Source organism: Perognathus longimembris, chromosome 19 (assembly GCF_023159225.1).
Source record: "Perognathus longimembris pacificus isolate PPM17 chromosome 19, ASM2315922v1, whole genome shotgun sequence".
Taxonomy (NCBI): domain Eukaryota; kingdom Metazoa; phylum Chordata; class Mammalia; order Rodentia; family Heteromyidae; genus Perognathus; species Perognathus longimembris.
The window spans coordinates 46,510,981-46,529,154 of record NC_063179.1 but is presented as its reverse complement, the minus strand read 5'-3'; the positions used below and the strand labels follow the sequence as shown (position 1 = coordinate 46,529,154).

The window sequence follows — 18,174 nt, the reverse complement described above, 5'->3', positions numbered from 1 at the left end:
GTCAGAGGTCCTGCAGATAGTTGTTAAATTTTATGCTTTAAACTTCTTTAAGAGCTAACTATTGCTGGGTGAGATCCGAGGATCATGGTTTGATGCCAGCCCAGACAGGAAAGCCCATGAAACTGTGATCTCCAGTTAACCACCAAAAAAGCCAGAAATGGAGCTGTGACTCAAGTGGTAGAGTGCTAGCCTTGAGTAAAAAAGCTCAGGAACAGTTCCCAGGCCATGAGTTAGCACCCCCCCCAAAAAAAAAAAAACCACCTAATTGTTGCTAATACTTTTTAGTAACTTATTTTTACAGAACCATTCACATATAATAGACTTGCTGAATTTTGACATTCCTGATTTGTAATTAGCTAGAGCACTAACTGGCATGTGTACATAGACCTTAGAATTATTAAATTCTTAATGATTGTAAGTGGTGAGGTTACCACTAAAATATTGTAGGATGTTTGAAGCAGTTTGCTGCTTGCTTCAGAATGTCTCTTCTGGGATGTCAAAAACATAGTCAGGTACTGTGAGTACCAGGCTGTTTATTTTGAAGTTCCAGAATAAGACATTGTGGATTTTGGGTTAGAATAGATAATGTGCACATGTACTAAAGTTAGTTTATGCTTATCTGGTACACTATAAGGGTATAGAAAGCCCCAAGTTGGAAATTGAGGTGGGAAAGGAGCTAGTATCTACCTCTATATACTGAGAATTTGTACTGAGAAACTGCATAAGACAAAAGAAATTTTGATTTATAAAACTGAAATATTATATAAGAAAATTGTACCACCAATAGCACAGGATCTAAGTTATGTTAGGTCGTTACTGATGAATTGAAAGGAATGAAGAACTGGATATCATTGTTGGAACCTTTCTGTATTCCCATAGAATCATTCATATATCAGAGAAGCCATATTTTGCTATAAATGGTCAAAGCTGCAGGCCTATTACAGGGCCTGTAGCGGTCTCTTTCACTGCTTTACTTGATAGAGATAGATAAATGGACATTAGTTACAAATTTAAAGATATTTTACTACTATTTTAAGACAAATTTTACTAAATTTTGGATTTGCAAGTTAAAGCATACTTTTATTGCACTTTAAGCAAAAATGTCAGAACTAACCAGTGAAATAACTGGTATTAAAAGCGTTCAGATACACAGTTTAATTAGTTATTTACATACAATGGAAGTGAATATGGAACCTGAAGATTTCACAGCTATTAAAAGTGATAGATTATGCACTACCAGCATGGAAATAATGCATTCTTATACTAAAAGATGGTAGCAGAGGCAGCTTGAAATAAACCAAGGACAGTGGCACAGTGGAGGAAGCTCTCTGAAGATGTACTGTAGTGCTGAGAGCAGCCTCTGCACTTGCTTTTAACTGTGTTTGTTCTTCCACTCATAGAAATAATAACATGATGTAGGTGAGAAAAACTGCAGACAAAAATGTGTGAAAAGTTTTCAGTTTCCTTCCATTTGCTGGTTTTAGATTAGAGGGGGGTAATGTGTTTGGTGTATTAATAAGTTCACAACTATTAAGCAATAAATGGTGTTGATCAAACATGCCATTGAAAATAAAATGTACTTTCATTATACTTGTCTAAATATGACCTCTTTTTTGTTGTTGCGTGCATTTCAGATTTCTTTTTATAAATGTTAACACGTAGAAAAGATAAAATCAAACATAGCAGGTGTCAGCCTAATCATCAGTCATAACTTTATGTCCACATTTTCTGGTAGATGGATTTTGACTATTAATTTGGTTTTGTATGTTTTCTCTATGTGATATTTGTGCATTATTAGATGACTAGACTGGCCAAGGCAGACCTGTTACACTTGCCTGAGTTAGGCATTGTTTGCCATGCCACTAAACCTGCCGTCAAGTGAAACCTTCATTGGGGAAATGCGATCGGAGTCTGAACCGCAGAAGATGGACGCCCTGTCTCTGTTTTTTATTGTTTTACTTTAATTTCATTTCTTTTTCTTTATTTTGTCCCTTTTTCTTTTGTTTTTGTTTTTGTTTTTTTGTTTTGTTAAATCTCTTTCACTTTTAGCTTGTGAGCTGGTTTTCCAGTTCTTTGTAAATGGTATTCCATTAAAAGTTCATAACGTATTGCAAATTATGTGGGGAGATGATTAACAGAACTCAGCCTTAAGATAAATTTTCATGCAGTAAGTTATAGTGTTGTGAAGTGCAGTGTGAGCCCTAATTGGTGTTTATAGTTTGATGAGGTACATTTTGTTTTTGAAACATTAAAACACTTTTAAGAATCTTAGGAACACTTTCTAATCTCATTGGACTATTTTGTAATTTTTTTTCCCTTAGTCTGCATCTCTTCAGAAAATAAATGATAGCTTCTGATTCACAATCTGTTCCCATAGAACTCAGGCATAAAAAGTCATTGAATAAAATAAGTAAATTTCATATAACATTCTGAAAGGAGAGGAAAGGGTTTTTTTTTGTTTTGTTTTTAGCCTCCTTGTTTTATGAAGATCTTTTCTTACTGTATGTGGAGAATGGATTTTTTAATTTTATTTTTTTTGCCAGTCCTGGACTTGAACTGAGGGCCTGGGCACTGTCCCTGTGTCTTTCTGTGCTCAAGTCTAGCACTCTGCCACTTGAGCCATAGTGCCATTTCCAGCTCTTTCTATTTAGGTGGTACTGAGGAATCGAACCCAGGGCTTCATGTATGCAAGGCAAGCACTCTACCATTAAGCCAGCCCTGGGAATGGATAATTGAGAAACAGCTGATTATTTGTGGGTTTTTCTGTTTGCTTGAATTTTTTTGTTGAAAGTCTTTAGAGACTACTAGCTTTTAAATGGTTTCCAAAGGTAGGATATACATACATATGCATATATGTATGTGTATATATTTAAATTTTTTAATTTTTTTAAATTTTTTATTTTTTTGCTGGTCTTGGGGCTTGAACTTAGAGTCTGAGCTCTGTCACTGAGCCTCTCTGCTCATGGCTAGTGCTCTACCACTTGAGCCACAGTGCTACTTCCAGCTTTTTCTGAGTTGTTTATTAGAGATAAGAGTCTTATAAACTCTCCTGCCCAGGCTGGCTTTGAACTGAGATCCTCAGATCTCAGCCTCCTGAGTAACTAGGATTATAAGCATGAGCTACCAGCATCCAGCTCGGATTTATATTTTAATAATACGAGAGAGATTGTCCCCTCATCTCATTCAGTTTTCTTTGAAGTTACAAGTGTGGGAAAAATATTTATTTATTTTTTGCCAGTCCTGGGGCTTGAACTCAGTGCCTGAGCACTGTCCCTGGCTTCCTTTTGCTCAAGGCTAGCACTCTGCCACTTGAGCCACAGTGCCACTTCTGGCTTTTTCTATATATGTGGTGCTGAAGAATCAAACTCAGGGCTTCATGTATGCAAGGTGAGCACTTTACCACTAGGCCATATTCCCAGCCCCGGAAAATAAGTTATCTTAGAATTTTATATACTCTGACAGTGTAGAGGATATATTTTAGAAAAAAAATTTATTTTGGGAATTAAGGAATGGTACATTTAAAGTACCTTAAATCAAATTTAAGACAAAACTATCAAATTTGTAGTTAATTTTTAACATTAGAGCACATTTTGTTGTGTTTCAGATTTCTTTTTATTAATGTTAACACTTAAAAAATAGTCAGACATGACAGGTGTCAGCCTAATTATCAGTTATTGCTATCATGGAAGGCAGTAAGTGTCTTGACAAACCTGTAGATATGTTTTTGAGCTGGAAGTGAAATTTCATATTCCTAAGTAATCAACTTTTTGCCCTTGTTGAGTATCCTTTTTTGTTTGTGAAGTCTCTATACTCTTTATAGGTAGTTTGGCATATTAATTGGAAAATAGAATTAAATTTGTCACATTATTAGATTGGGATGTTTAGTTTTCTTAGGGTAGTGAAAGATAGGGTTTGCACCTCAGGACCCAAATTGATTTACCAAAGGTACTCAGGTTTTACAGTTTTTAAAATACCTATTTACAACAGATAAAATGAACATAATATCAATATAAATAGTGTAATATAAATGGTTATATATGTTAATATAAGTAATACATATAAAATAAGTTATTATTTCACATCTTCAGTAAGGCCTTTTTGTTTCTTTTGTGCATGTTCAAAATTTACATTGAAATAATTGTCTCTTGAAATTAACAAACTTTGTACTGTAATGTTAGAAAATAGGCAGTTGCTAAAGCTACTAAAATAATTTTATTCTGCTCATTAGATGAGATATGACTGTTACTTAAAACAAGTTTGTAATTCCATCTTGAATTCTATAATGTTGTTTTTACCTCTGTGCCATGGTTATTTTAGACAGGATTTTGCCACTGAAACCAGGCATGGTGCTTTTGAAAATTCATTACATATATTCCAGCTTAGTTTAATTTTTGTACACTGTTTTAAAATACTTTTAATGATTTCATAATGGGAATACATAGCCAACTGCTACATGAGTAGTTCTAACCATACTAACATTAGTCAACTTTTAAAAAATTATTTCCTTTGCTAAGAAGATGAGGAGAATGTGAAAGTTTCAGTACCAGATTTAATTTATTACAGTTGATCAGTTGAATATGACAAATCATGAACTTATTTTGGAGTAAATTTAATTTTTAGATTGTAGGCTTTTCCCTCTTAGTTTCTAAGATTATCTTAGTATTACTCTTGTTATTAGTCAATTAAAATGTTTATAAGCAAGGTATTATTAATCTTCAGATAAGTATCCATAAGTTGGTTCTAAATTTTAATATTTAAGAACTTTCCAGAGACTTAAGGTTTTATTTTTAAATTCTTGTAATTTTTTAACAATTTCCCAGGCCTGTTCTGTAGAAGTGGATTCTTTTAGGTATCAGATATGTATTCTTGGAAAGGCCTCATTAAGTGAATGGGTGTAGGTTTCCTTCTAAACTGAAGCTGACTACATGAAGTAGGTTTTTATTTTCTTCTGTTTATATGAAATTGATTCTTTTGGAGGGTAATCCTAGTTATTTACATCACAAGTAGGTTCAGTAACAGGATAGAGGCCCTCATTAAGGAACAAATTCAATTCGCACATATTTGTTTTTTCTTTTTCTTTTTTTTTGACTAATTTGGTTATTTGCCATTTCTGGGGATTAAACTTTAAAAAATGTTCTTCTTTTCTGTATCTGATGTTCTGTGTGCTATTAGTGATGCAGCCAACACGAACGGTTGTCATGTGTAACACAACTTTCGATCACCGCGAAAACACCGTCCTGGGAAAGCGTCCATGCTTGATATCGTTTGGTTCATGAACATTAAGTTTCCAGTACAGGTGACCCATAGCTCAAAGTGTTAAATAATTGTCTACATTATTCAGTTTTTAAAATAATATTCCATTAATGAGATTGTTAGTATTTGAAGTTTTGCTCACTTTTTATTTTTCCTAGTAGAGCCAGGATAAAAGGGAAGACTTTAGTTCTTATTTATTTCTTTATACGGAGCTGATAGATTCATTTATTATTATTATTTTTTTAAGTGCAAGGGTAATTGTAAAATCATAGTGTAAAGTCGGTGTGGTGTTTCTGCTTTCCATAATGTTTGGAACTTGCCTCTACAGGTAAAATCCCAGAGGAATCCAAAGCCCTCTCTTTATTGGCTCCTGCTCCAACTATGACAAGTCTGATGCCTGGGGCAGGATTGCTTCCCATACCAACCCCAAATCCCTTGACTACAGTAAGTACTATAAGCCATTTAAGAAAGAAGTCAACATTGAGCTATGTAATCAGTTGAGTAGAATTATTTCCACTTTGGATGTGTTTTATTTTTATATTTTGGTGGTACTAGGGTTTGAACTTGGATCATTGAGCCTTACCTCTTGTTATTATTAAGGGAGAAGATACAAAATCTACTTAAAATTTATCCATATGTTATCACTGAATTGAGCTAGCTTTTTGGAATTATTGCTGAAGTGACTTGGAGAGTCATTTAAATTTTAGAACTTAGGTAGATAATTCATTAGAAACTCAGTTACTGAAATTTAGTTCATGAAGACTAGATCTACTTTAAAAGTATGTGATGATCACAACCTTAGAAATGTGAAAAAGTATCTTAGAAAAACATTTATCTGATTCTGAGGAAATTTAGTAAGGTACAAACATGGTAAAAACATTTTTAACCAGAGGATTAAATAGTGATAAGTTCCTCGTTTGTGAGTTCCAAGTAGGTTTAAATAAGATAATAGTATGGACACTAGGTTTTTCTTGTCATCATCGTAAAAAAACAAGATGAGAGTCAGATGCCAGTGTCTCATGCCTTGTAATCCTGGCTATTCAGAAGGCTGAGATCTGGGATCATGCCAGTCTGGGCAGAAAAGTCCGTGAGGCTCTTATCTCCAATAAACTACCCCAAAAGAGCTGGAAGTAGAACTCTGACACAAGTGGTAGAGCATTAGCCTTGAATGAAAGGCACTGAAAGACAGAGCTCAGGCCCTGGTTCAAGCCCCAGGACCAGGAAATAAAGTTAAAAAAGAAAAATATATTATTCTAAAATGTATTCTTCAAAAACAAGTCTAGAACCAGGTGCCGGTGGCTTGCACCTGTAGTCCTAGCTACTCAGGAGCCTGATAGCAGGATTGTGTTTCAAAAGCCAGTCTAGGAAAGAAAGTCTGTGAGACTATAATTAACCACCAAAAAGCTGAAAATGGAGCTATGGCTCAAATGGTAGTGCTAGCTAGCCTTGAGCACAAAGCTCAAGGACAGCATCCAGGCCCTGAGTTCAAGCCCTAGGACCAGTACCAGTACCAGAAAAAAGAAATGTAGGGGGGCTGGGAATGTGTCTTAGTGGTAGATTGCTTGCCTAGCATATGTGAGGCCCTAGGTTCGATTCCTCAGTACCACATGAACAGAAAAAGACAGAAGTGATGCTGTGGCTCAGGTGGTAGAGTATTAGCCTTGAGCAAAAGAAGCTCAGGGACAGTCACCGGGCCCAGAGTTCAAGCCCTAGGATTGGCAAAACAACACTACAAGAAGGAATAGGAGAAACATTTGGGCTCCTTGGTACAGGACAAAACTTCCTTAACAAAGGCCCAGAAATGCAACAAATCAAAGAAAGGTTGGACAAGTGGGTCTACATCAAACTGTAGAGCTTCTGCAGAGCAAAGGACGTAACTTGCAAGATAAACAGAAAGCCCACAAGTTAGGAGAAGGACTTTACCGGCCATACAATGGACAAAGGCCTCATATCTAAAATATGCGCAGAACTCAAAAAATTAAATTCCTCCAAAACAAATCATCAAAGAACCAATGGCCCCCTCAACAAATGGGCTAAAGACCTAAAAGGAGACTTCTCTGAAGAGGAAATGAGAAAGGCCAAGAGACACATGAAGAAGTGCTCAACATCACTAGCCATAAAAGAAATGCAAATCAAACAACACTGAGATTCCACCTCACTCCAGGAAGAATGTCCATTATCAGGAAAACTAGGAATAACAAATACTGGAGGGGATGTAGCCAAAAGGGAACCCTACTACACTGTTGGTGAGAATGTAAACTTGTTCAGCCACTCTGGAAAGCAGTATGGAGATTCCTCAGAAGTCTAAACATAGAGCTCCCCTATGATCCAGCAGCCCCACTTTTGGGCATCTACCCAAAAGATAACAAGAAAGACCACACTAAAGCTACCAACACAACTATGTTTATCATAGCACAATTTGTCATTGCTAAAATATGGAACCAACTCAGATGCCCCTCAGTAGATGAGTGGATCAAGAAAATGTGGTACATATACACAATGGAATTCTATGCCTCTATCAGAAAGAACGATACTGCCCCATTCATAAGGAATGGAAGGACTTGGAAAAGAATCATACTACATGAAGTGAGCTAGACCCAGAGAAACATGGACTCTATGGTTTCCCTCAGGGAATAATTAGTACACATTTAAGATAGTCCTAGCAGAAGATCACAATAGATCAATAGCTAGGCCCGTATGAATGCATAAGATGATGCTAAGCGAAATGAACTCCATGTTAATTCCATAGTGGTATATTATTGTTGTAATTAATTTCAACATGCCATGTAAAACTGTGCCCTCTTTTTTGTATTTCCTTCCTGTGGTTTTACAAAAAACCCTAATATAACTGTAACTGATTTTAGTACCCTGGATACTATATATAAATTGTATTTGAACTAGGGAAGGGAAAGGGAATACCAAAATCAAGAGACAAATGATAAAAAGACAAACGATTACAATGGCGATACTTACAAAACCAATTAGTATAAACCAATCATACAACTCATGGGGGGAAAGGGAAATTGGGAGAGGGGAGGCGGGGAAAAATGAGGGAAGAGTTGGATAAGAAATGTACTTGCCTTACATATGAAACTGTAACCCCTCTGTACTTCACTTTGACAATAAAGAAGAGGAAAAAAAGTTAATAAAGAAAAAAGATTTAATGACAAACAAAAAATTATAAAGAAAAATACAAAACTTTGAAGTACAAACCTTTATGTCTTTTAGTGTTTATATAGCATTGTTCTGCTGGAGAGCATGACCTATGGCCCACGAGGGGAATGCTTATTTCTTTTCATTGATACTGGGATTTGAACTTGGGGCTTGCTAGACAAGTGCTGTAGCACTAAGCCCTGCCAGTAGCCTAAATTGTTTAAAAACCAACTGTTAGTGTGGGTGAAGTGTAGTGAATGAATGATGGAAGAGCAATGGCTGTTTTGAGATTGGAGGCATGGATAGGACATTGATTCCTAAGGGCCTTTTGTATCGAGAAGAGGTGTTTGCATCTTATTTTTAAGGAAATTGGTCACTGCCAAAGGATTACTAACGAGGATGATAATATGATTTGGCTTTTTTTTTTTTTTAAAGATCAGAGTGGCTAATATGGCAAGAGTTATTGGCATTAGTTTTTTTTTAATTTATCATTGACTGATTGCCCGTCCTGGGGCTTGAACTCCGGGCCTGAGCACTGTCCCTGGCTTCTTTTTGCTCAATGCTGGCACTCTACCACTTGAGCCACAGCACCACTTCTGGCCATTTTCTATATATGTGGTGCTGAGGAATTGAACCTAGGGCTTCATGCATGCTAGGCAAGCACTCTACTGCTAAGCCACATTCCCAGCCCTTGGCATTAGTTTTATAAACTTGTATTTTCACCTTTGGGAAGGGTTACTTAGTGGTTGATAAGCCTTACTTTATAGTAAATACATTTGTACATATTGTCAGTGGTCAACATTTTCTAGAATAGCATAGTGGAAATGAAAGTGGTTATATATTTTTTCTTCTTTGCAAAATGCTTTCATTGATGGTGAAAATTTTTCCCTTTTATAAACCCTGAGATATTCTATTTCTTGTGGTTTAATTTGATAGTAAAATTAACATCTTCCTTGATATGTTACTAGTAACTGAATTTACTAATGGTCTGGGAAGATCATTCCAAGGTTTCTGTGTACCACAGTGTAATAAGTAAGAGCTTACAATGTTAAGTTTTTCTTTAAAAAGTCTGATGCTTGTACCCTGCTTTGCCTCTTGGTAGCTAAGTAGCTTTGAGCAAATCATTTAATTTCTCCTGTTCTTAACCTGTGAAATTGGCATAACAGTAATACCTGTTAGTGTTGACATAAGGCTTATGGTAATAATTTAGCAAAATGAATGTTACTATTATTGACCAGAAACTGACAGAGTTGGTGGATTTGAAGTACAAGTACAGGTAATCCTTATTGCTTGTGAATTTACTGTGTGCCCCCCTTCCCCCAGTACTGTTGGCATTGAATTTGTGATTATTTTTGGAGAAACAAATTTTGACTTTGAATGTTTAAACTCAGGGCCTTGTGCTTGGGGTATGTAGGCTCAACTAGCATTTAAGCCATGCCTACTGCTGCTTTTTGCTTTATTTCTCAGATAGGGTCTCATGCTCATAGGCATGAAATGAAGTCCTCTTAGGATCCCTTTACTTAGGTAAATTATGGAATTACAGACATACCCCTCACTATGCCTTTGTTCTTTGAAAAAGGTTCTTTCTAACTTTTTGCCCAAACTGACCTCAAAATCCCACCCTTCTATCTTCATTTCCCAAGTAGTAGGATTATAAAGAGCTTGACAGTGATGAAAAATTTCAGTTGCTTGATGTGCATATTTCCCAGATCAAATTGGTGGTGCACTTCCTTCCTGACAGTACACTTTCTGTAAACGTGTAATTTTGCAGTCTGTTTAGTTATCACAGTTTTGGACTAAAGGAAAATACAGGTAGCCTATGATAATATACCTGATGAAGAAAATGCACATGTACATAAGCCGAGTTGTAGGGTTGCTGACCAGGAGTCAGTGACTCAGTACCATTGATTGACTAATCAATTGATTGATGAATCAATAGCATACTAATTAAGAGACCTTTAAACAGAAATGTACATGAGAAAATTATGTCTATTGCCTGATGAAAACGTGATTAGAGGCTTTCATGTACTCAGCATTACTTTTTTCCTAGGATCAGTGGTTCCAGGATCCAGCAAATCTGCTTATGAAACTATAGAATATATAACAACTTTGACTAGTGAGAATCAGGTCATTCATTTTTGGAAATACACATAGCTTCAAGTTGGAAGTCTTTAGTCTCCATTTTTGTTGAATTCTTCCATTCATCTCAAAATTACAGGGTGGTAATTTGGATACAAATACAAAATCTATGTTTTGTGCTTTTTTTATATGTATAGCTTGGTGTTTCACTTAGCAGTTTGGGAGCTATACCAGCAGCGGCGCTAGACCCCAGCATCACCACGCTTGGAGAGATCCCGCAGCCACCACTGATGGGGAATGTAGACCCTTCCAAAATTGATGAAATTAGGAGGACAGTCTATGTTGGAAATCTGAATTCCCAGGTAACCAAGAAGAAACCAAGCACGGTAGTGGCCTTTATTCTTTTCTTAAAAATCTTTTCCGTTGATAAATAATGTTTACCTAAGCTGAGCACCCATGGCTCACATCCACTCAGTCCTAGCTACTCAGGATGCTAAGATAGGAGAATCATGGTTCTACGCCAGTCTGGACAAGAAAGTCCATGAGTTTTACCTCCAGTTAACCACCAAAAAGCTGGAAGTGGAGCTCTGGCTCAAGTGGTAGAGCACTAGCTTTGAGCACAAAATCTCAGAGACAGTGCCCAGGCCCTGACTGAGTTCAAGCTTCAGTATCAGTACTAAAAAATTAAAAAACAATCTTTATCTGATTTTAAAACAAAACAAAACAAGAATGCATTCCACTAAAGTATCACTTTATTTCCTCAGACAACAACAGCTGATCAACTATTGGAATTTTTTAAACAAGTTGGAGAAGTGAAGTTTGTACGGATGGCAGGTGATGAGACTCAGCCAACTCGGTTTGCTTTTGTGGAATTTGCAGACCAAAATTCTGTACCAAGGGCCCTTGCTTTTAATGGAGTTATGTTTGGAGACAGGCCACTGAAGTAAGAAATCCTAAACAAAGAAATTTTAATGGTCTTTACAATTTTTTAATTATAATTTATGTAATTAAGGCTTTTTTCTTTTTAATAGTAATTGTCAATTTGGAAAGGAAGACTGCTAAGTATAAATAATGTACATGATATTTTAGCATTTATATTTCTAATGTGTTTGAAGATGTTTATTTTCTCACTTTCTATTTTTAAGGTTTGATTTACCAGTTTTTGAACCCTATGTAATGGTTTTAGGTCTTTATTTGGTTTAAGAAGTCAGATTGATTGTACAGAATAGGACTGGAGACTAGTGAGCAGCTTAGCCTGTGGATGGAACTACAATACTTCTAGTAATAAAGATTTGGTAAATTCAAAATCTAAGGAAGAAAATAACATTAAATGTATTGAGCAACACTTCCAGCCAAACATGTTGACTTTTAATATTTGCTCACCTCCTTGTTTGTAAAAATTTGGTGCGGTCTTTCAGGTACTTAAGAGTAGGAATTGTATTTCCTCCAGATTATTAAGGCAGTCATAGTTTTCTCTGAATTTCATGGTTGTCTTGGTTTTATGGTTTGACCAGAAGTTTGCTGTTACAGGATAAATAGCTGTTCTTGGTGGGTACTCATCTTAGTGTGGAGGGGACAGAGGAGGATACATCAAATTCATTTCTGTGTGCCAGAGAAGCCGCTCTTGCTTAGTAGACCTTTTATCAGATGCCTCCCACATTTGAAACTGTATCTGGCTCCACTGTGGAACAGGGTTGATACACAGTATTCTTCATCCTGCTAGCTTGCCAGGCTACCAACAAAATCATATCTAAAAGTAATTCCATCTTAATATAGGTATAACACTTTAACTTATAATTCTAATATGTGTAGAAAATACTTGACCTGGTCTATTTTTATTAAGGAAGTTTTCTTTTTATTCTTGCTTTTGAGAGTTGAGGATAAAGAGAATCTTGGTTTCGAGGCTGATTTAGGTTACTCTGCATTTAGCTATGTCATTCTTTATGTGCTTCCGAGATATCCTCAGATTTGTAAATATGTATAACATTTTTTGTTTCATGTTTCACAAAACCTGTGTATTTGTGATACACTAATATTTTTAATTTAGAATAAATCACTCCAACAATGCAATAGTAAAACCTCCTGAGATGACGCCTCAGGCCGCGGCTAAGGAATTAGAAGAAGTAATGAAGCGAGTACGAGAGGCGCAGTCGTTTATCTCAGCAGCTATTGAACCAGGTAAGGCCATAGCCTTGTTACATAGGTCATAGTTTAAATATCATAGAATCTTAGAACTGGAAGGAATTGTAGAAATCATATTGTTCAGTTCCTTCATTTTACCATTGAGAAGACTGAAACTCAAGAAATAGTAAGTGGCTTGCTCAAAGAATGACTTAGTATGAGTTGTCTTTTTCTTGTAGTACTAAATTAAGGTGCAGTAGTTAATTAGCTCTTTATACTTAGTAAAATCAATGGCCAGAATGGATTTGCCTGAAAGCAAAGTATGAATAATATTGTGAAGCTAAAAAAGGACGAAGTACACTAACAATCCTATTAAGCAGGTTTACTTTTTTTTGTGAAAGTTAATGTTAGCCAAGACAGGCCATGATTTAGAAAACATGCAGATAAGTTTTAGCAGGGTAAAGGAATCTATTCTAAAAGTGTTTTTATCTTTGAGCAGATTTTCTGTGTTGCTAAGTAAGAATCCAATTTAAAATGTTTTACCTTTGAGTAGATTTTTCTGAATTAATACTTAATTGGTACTTAAACTTCAATTCTAGCAAAATAGAGGAGAGACTTTAAATTCACTGTCATAGGAATTACAGACGTGTTTTAATCATACGTTATGGCAGCAACAAAATACTACGAACAGCTGTTTATAATCATCTGGTTTATATGTACTGCTGCAGGGTGGCTGCACTCAACGAGTTTATGCAATGACTTTCTTGGATGTTTCTGAAGGATAATTGCACAGGAGGAGGATGTGCAGAGAGTAGGCCCCTTGCACTATATATGTGGTACATTCCACTTGTGCCTAATTATTAACTGGGATCTTTAATTGTTCTGAGCTTACACTGCAAAGTGGTTTTTTCCTCCCAGAGTCTGGAAAGAGCAATGAAAGAAAAGGCGGTCGATCTCGTTCCCACAGTCGCTCAAAGTCCAGGTCTAGCTCAAAATCCCATTCTAGAAGGAAAAGATCACAGTCAAAGCACAGGTGAGCATTTCTGAACACCCTATTTGAATGTTTAATTTTAGTTTTTATTTAAAATAGGATCTTATATGAAGTTTTGTCAAAATACAAGAGAGAATTCAAACAAAATTTGTGAATTAGTGTTTACCTGAAAGTGTGGTTACCGTCAAATATTGCTCTGATTACAGTACTGTAGTCATAATGGGATTTTGTCTAATTGGTCATTTGAATGTTTCAAGTAATTCTCAGTTTTTGAAGTTGAGTTTCTATCTGAAGATGCTAGTTTTTATTTCTCTTAACTCTTTACACAGAAGTGGCAAAATCTGTTTACATTCTTATCTGGAAATAAGGGAACATGTTTAGTGGTTTATGCTGAAAATAGTGTTCAAGTTGCAGCTCTTTTGTCATCTTTCCTACTCTCCAGAACTGTATCTGGGGACTATCACCTCAGGTCTTGTTTCAACCAGTTTTTTGTTTTTAAAAATCTCTAGTCCTGGGCTGGGAATATGGCTTAGTGGTGGAGTGCTTGCCTCACATACATGAAGCCCTGGGTTTGAGTCCTCAGCACCACATATATAGAAAATGGCCAGAAGTGTTGCTGTGGCTCAAGTGGCAGAGTGCTAGCCTTGAGCAAAAAGAAGCCAGGGACAGTGCTCAGGCCCTGAGTCCAAGGCCCAGGACTTGCAAAAAAACATCTCCAGTGCTATGTGTCAAATTGAGGCACATTAGCACCTTGGTACTTTTTGGGATGCGAAGTTCCTCTGCATTTAGACATGAAACTTGAGAGCAACTTATAACCTTCATGCAAATGTTGTGTTAAGCTCTATTTCTGTCATGTTTGTTCTCTTTCTAGTTCTAGCTTTGGCATTAAAATTTCCCTTTATAATCTGGCATTGATTTGTGTTTGGGGCAAAGGGGACCCCAAAATGTAAACATGTGGTACATCTTGAATGTGTGGTCTTCCATAAGATGTGCAAAGGGCTGTTGAAGTGTAACAGTGTAGTGAGTCCTGGTTGCATGTTACACATGTTACTTATGTTACTCCTGTCTTAAGGAGAGAGGGAAAAGCCTAAGCATGTCAGTGTGTGCAGTGGGGGTAGAGGAGGATTCAGCCTTACCAGCAAGCTCAGCTCAGCTTCTCTGTGGTGATCAAGGAGATTCAAAGAATGAGATAGGAAATTAAGATCTTCCTTTGATTCTTGTCTTTGAGTACTTATATGGATTGTTACTATTAGTTTACAAAATCTTTTGGAATAGGGTTTTGTTATATCTGAGCTCTTATAGTAAGGCAAGTTGAGAATCAAGGGAAAGAAGTTAAGTTTTGTGTGGAAGGAAAAAGGCAGTGCAACAGAAGTCAGAGTTGGACAAGGAAAGCTGAACTAGAAGCACATTGTTTTGAGACCATGGATATACCTACCTGTACATTGACAAGATAAGTGGGCATGGGCAGGTCAGGGAGAGAAACCAAGGAAATACAAAATTGTGTTGAGGCGTAATAACTTTTTTGAGAGGGAAAAAAGTGTCCTGAATCTCATTTTGAAAAGTTGATTATAAAGGGAGAGCCAAGTTGCAAAGCTGGAAAAATCTAAACCTTTATGATTAACATTTTTGTTTATTTGGTAATCTCCGTTTAGCTTTTATGTGCTTTTTGAAATTATTTTTGAGCCATATATTTTACCCATTATCTACTATAAATGTGTGTATGTGTTTATGTGTTTGTACATGTGTTAGTACTGGTACTTGAACTCAAGAACTTCATGCTCTTGCTGCCTTTTCACTCAAGGCTGCGATATTCTACCATTTTTGAGCTATACTTCCACCTCTGGCTTATTGCTTTATTGGAAGTAAGAGTGTTGGGTTTGTCTGCTTGGACTGGCTTTGGATTTCAATCCTCAGATCTCAGCCTCTTGAATAGTTAAGAGTTATAGGTGTGAACCACCAGCACCCAGCTAAAATGTTTTGGTTTTTACATTTTAAATTTAAGTACTCTGTATTCGGATATTTCCTTGTTTTAGAGAGAAATAAAATGGAAATTGTGAATTTTTGATATTCATGAGAGTACTTTTTTACATAGATGTACCTATGTAACTAGTATTAGCAGATAGTAGCTCTTGGCACTTGTGTATCAAGTACATATATACATGTATGTTCTTCTTTTTGGTCAGCACATCCTATTTTTACATAGGTATGTAGAAACATATGTAGTCATAACAGGTTCCTAAACAGATACAAAAGAAGATGCATTCTCTTTAAAAGAAAGAGGGAAAAAAATCTCTTACTGAAAAACATTGGAGGTAAGGAAGCCTCTCGGGCACCAGGAGTCAGGGATGGCAGCAGTCTTTTCTTGGCTTTCCCTCCTCTGCCAGGGGCAGCTGGGAATTTCTCAAGTCTTGCTTTTACCCACTAGACTGAGCAGGATAGCATCCAGGACTGTAATCGTAACTACTGAGGAAGTTGAGGTCTGAGGATTGCAGTTCAAAGCCAGCTCAGGCAGGAAAGTCCATAAGGCTCTTACTTCCAACTAGCCACGCCCTCAAAAAAGCCGAGGTAGAGCTATGGCTCAAGCCTTGAACCCTGAATTCAAGACCCAGGACCAGCACCAAAAGAAAAAACAAAACAAGATTTAATTAATAATAAGCATTGTCTGGAGATGTTCCTGGTTTTGTAGTGTGCCTCAAACATGGTTATCTGTATGTTTCTTTTATGGACATTATAGATTATTAAAAGCGTAATCATCAAAATGAGTTTAAGTTATATAAAACATACTTGTGAAAAGTTCATTTGACTTCTTTGTAACACAGATATAATTTAAAATGTGCACATTTCATTTTTTAATAATTATATTTTGAATTTAAAGTTGTGAGCATTTATTCCGTACGGCCTTAGGCAATTTTACATGCATGGAATTGAATCCTCATGACTCCTATGGGAGCTGTAGGTGAGAATCTTCCTCTACTTTAGTACTAAAGTTTAGAGAGGATAGGGACTAGTCAGAGCTCACAGCCAGTGAGTTTCAGAGCTAAGTTTTAGGGCTTACATAGTCAGTACTCTAAAGCCGGGTGATCACGTCTGTTCACTTGGTTACTAAAGCTGTGTACTTCTATTTTTTTATATTTTAATAAATAGTTTCTGGGGTGACTAAACATGAAAAAGGAATGAAAAGATGCCAGTTATTGCATTGGGACAAGAAGGCCTGGTCAAAATGGAAATACTAGTTTTTTTTCCTAAAAGAGTTCTAGTTGTAATTTCCCTGCTGGTGCTTGTGGTTGTCCAAAGCCCTGTGGCTTCTGGACAAGGGCCCCTTTACTGCACTATGTCTCCAGCCTGTAAGGTTTCTATTAACAGCCATGGTTGTAGTTACAGCCCTAAAATAAGGTATTGTAGAACATTAGATTCATCTAGCTTGACTTCCTGTGTAATGATTTTTATTTTCCTATCATCATACTGTTACTGAGTACTGTATTTCCTTCTAACTTTTGTGTGGCAAACTAGTACACAGCCATTTATAGAAATTATTGATCCATGTAACTCCCCGTCAAGATGGATCATAACCAGATTACAAGCAAACCAGGAGTTAAAAGACAATTTATGGTGTGAAAACTTGGGCCAAATATTTTACTGGAAGAGGAAGTCTCTCCTGAAAAATAACAATTTAAGTCTGACGTAAATAGTTACTTCTTTCTGTTTTACACATTGAAACATCTGGTAAAATTTTCCCAATTAATCTGACTAAGGGAAGGTTAAAAAAATTGATTAATACTATTAGGATAAAATTTTCTTTTTTTTTTCTTTTTTTTTTGGGGGGGGCTAGTCCTGGGCCTTGGACTCAGGGCCTGAGCACTGCCCCTGGCTTCTTTCTGCTCAAGGCTAGCACTCTGCCACTTGAGCCACAGCGCCACCTCTGGCCATTTTCTATATATGTGGTGCTGGGGAATCGAACCCAGGGCTTCTTGTATATGAGGCAAGCACTCTTGCCACTAGGCCATATCCCCAGCCCAGGATAAAATTTTCTTATTTGAAGACATTGTAACCATTTTATACTTGAAGTTCTAAGAATAAGTTTTGATTTCCTAACATTTGTTTTTCTTCAGAAGTAGATCCCACAACAGATCGCATTCAAGACAGAAAGATAGACGGAGATCTAAGAGCCCACATAAAAAACGCTCCAAGTCAAGAGAGAGGCGGAAGTCAGGGAGCCGTTCGCGTTCGCGGTGAGCTTCAGAGAATTATATATAAGTTGCCATTGGTGTCATTTATTAACAGTCTGTCGTGGTTTATGTTTATAATGAGAGAAAATTTTTTTTTCTGATTGTTTTAGTAATCTAGGATTAATAATTGATTGCCACTTATTTGAATCTGATGATCATTGTGACTCATGAGATTTCCAAACTATTTAAACTCAGCCTGGTAGTCACGTCATTCAGCAGCTCTGTATACATTTGAGAAATCTATATGTAGAAATCTATATGTAGTGTCTGTAGGCATCATACATTATTCTGTGTTGGTAATTGTTGAATGGGGGGATCCTTTTTGGGTAGAAATATTTTAGCTGTGAATTT

General features: G+C 36.5%; 1 protein-coding gene and 2 long non-coding RNA genes across 5 annotated transcripts in view; 1 reads left to right on the top strand and 2 right to left on the bottom strand.

Moving 5' to 3' along the window:
- The window catches only part of LOC125367478, a 31,021-nt gene extending 30,650 nt beyond the window's left edge, over nt 1-371 (bottom strand). The window contains exon 1 of the long non-coding RNA XR_007214092.1: nt 259-371. This is a non-coding gene — a long non-coding RNA (uncharacterized LOC125367478). The remainder of the gene's footprint in view (nt 1-258) is intronic.
- Srek1 (splicing regulatory glutamic acid and lysine rich protein 1) overlaps nt 1-18,174 on the top strand; it is a 39,403-nt gene that overhangs the window by 10,917 nt on the left and 10,312 nt on the right. Inside the window, exons 1-8 of one of the 3 annotated variants that reach the window (XM_048368163.1) lie at nt 153-1,686; nt 3,653-5,296; nt 5,582-5,697; nt 10,683-10,847; nt 11,250-11,428; nt 12,533-12,663; nt 13,525-13,639; nt 17,707-17,826. In XM_048368163.1, coding sequence (XP_048224120.1) covers nt 5,635-5,697; nt 10,683-10,847; nt 11,250-11,428; nt 12,533-12,663; nt 13,525-13,639; nt 17,707-17,826 — 773 coding nt within the window. In that variant the 5' untranslated portion in view covers nt 153-1,686; nt 3,653-5,296; nt 5,582-5,634. Of the gene's footprint in view, nt 1-152; nt 1,687-3,440; nt 5,297-5,581; nt 5,698-10,682; nt 10,848-11,249; nt 11,429-12,532; nt 12,664-13,524; nt 13,640-17,706; nt 17,827-18,174 lie in introns of those variants that run through there. The other 2 variants (XM_048368162.1, XM_048368161.1) reach the window with 2 other exon arrangements.
- On the bottom strand, nt 14,301-15,350 carry LOC125367479. The gene is made up of 2 exons (XR_007214093.1): nt 14,550-15,350; nt 14,301-14,464 (listed from the first exon to the last, which is right to left on the bottom strand). It is a non-coding gene; the product is annotated as an uncharacterized LOC125367479 (long non-coding RNA).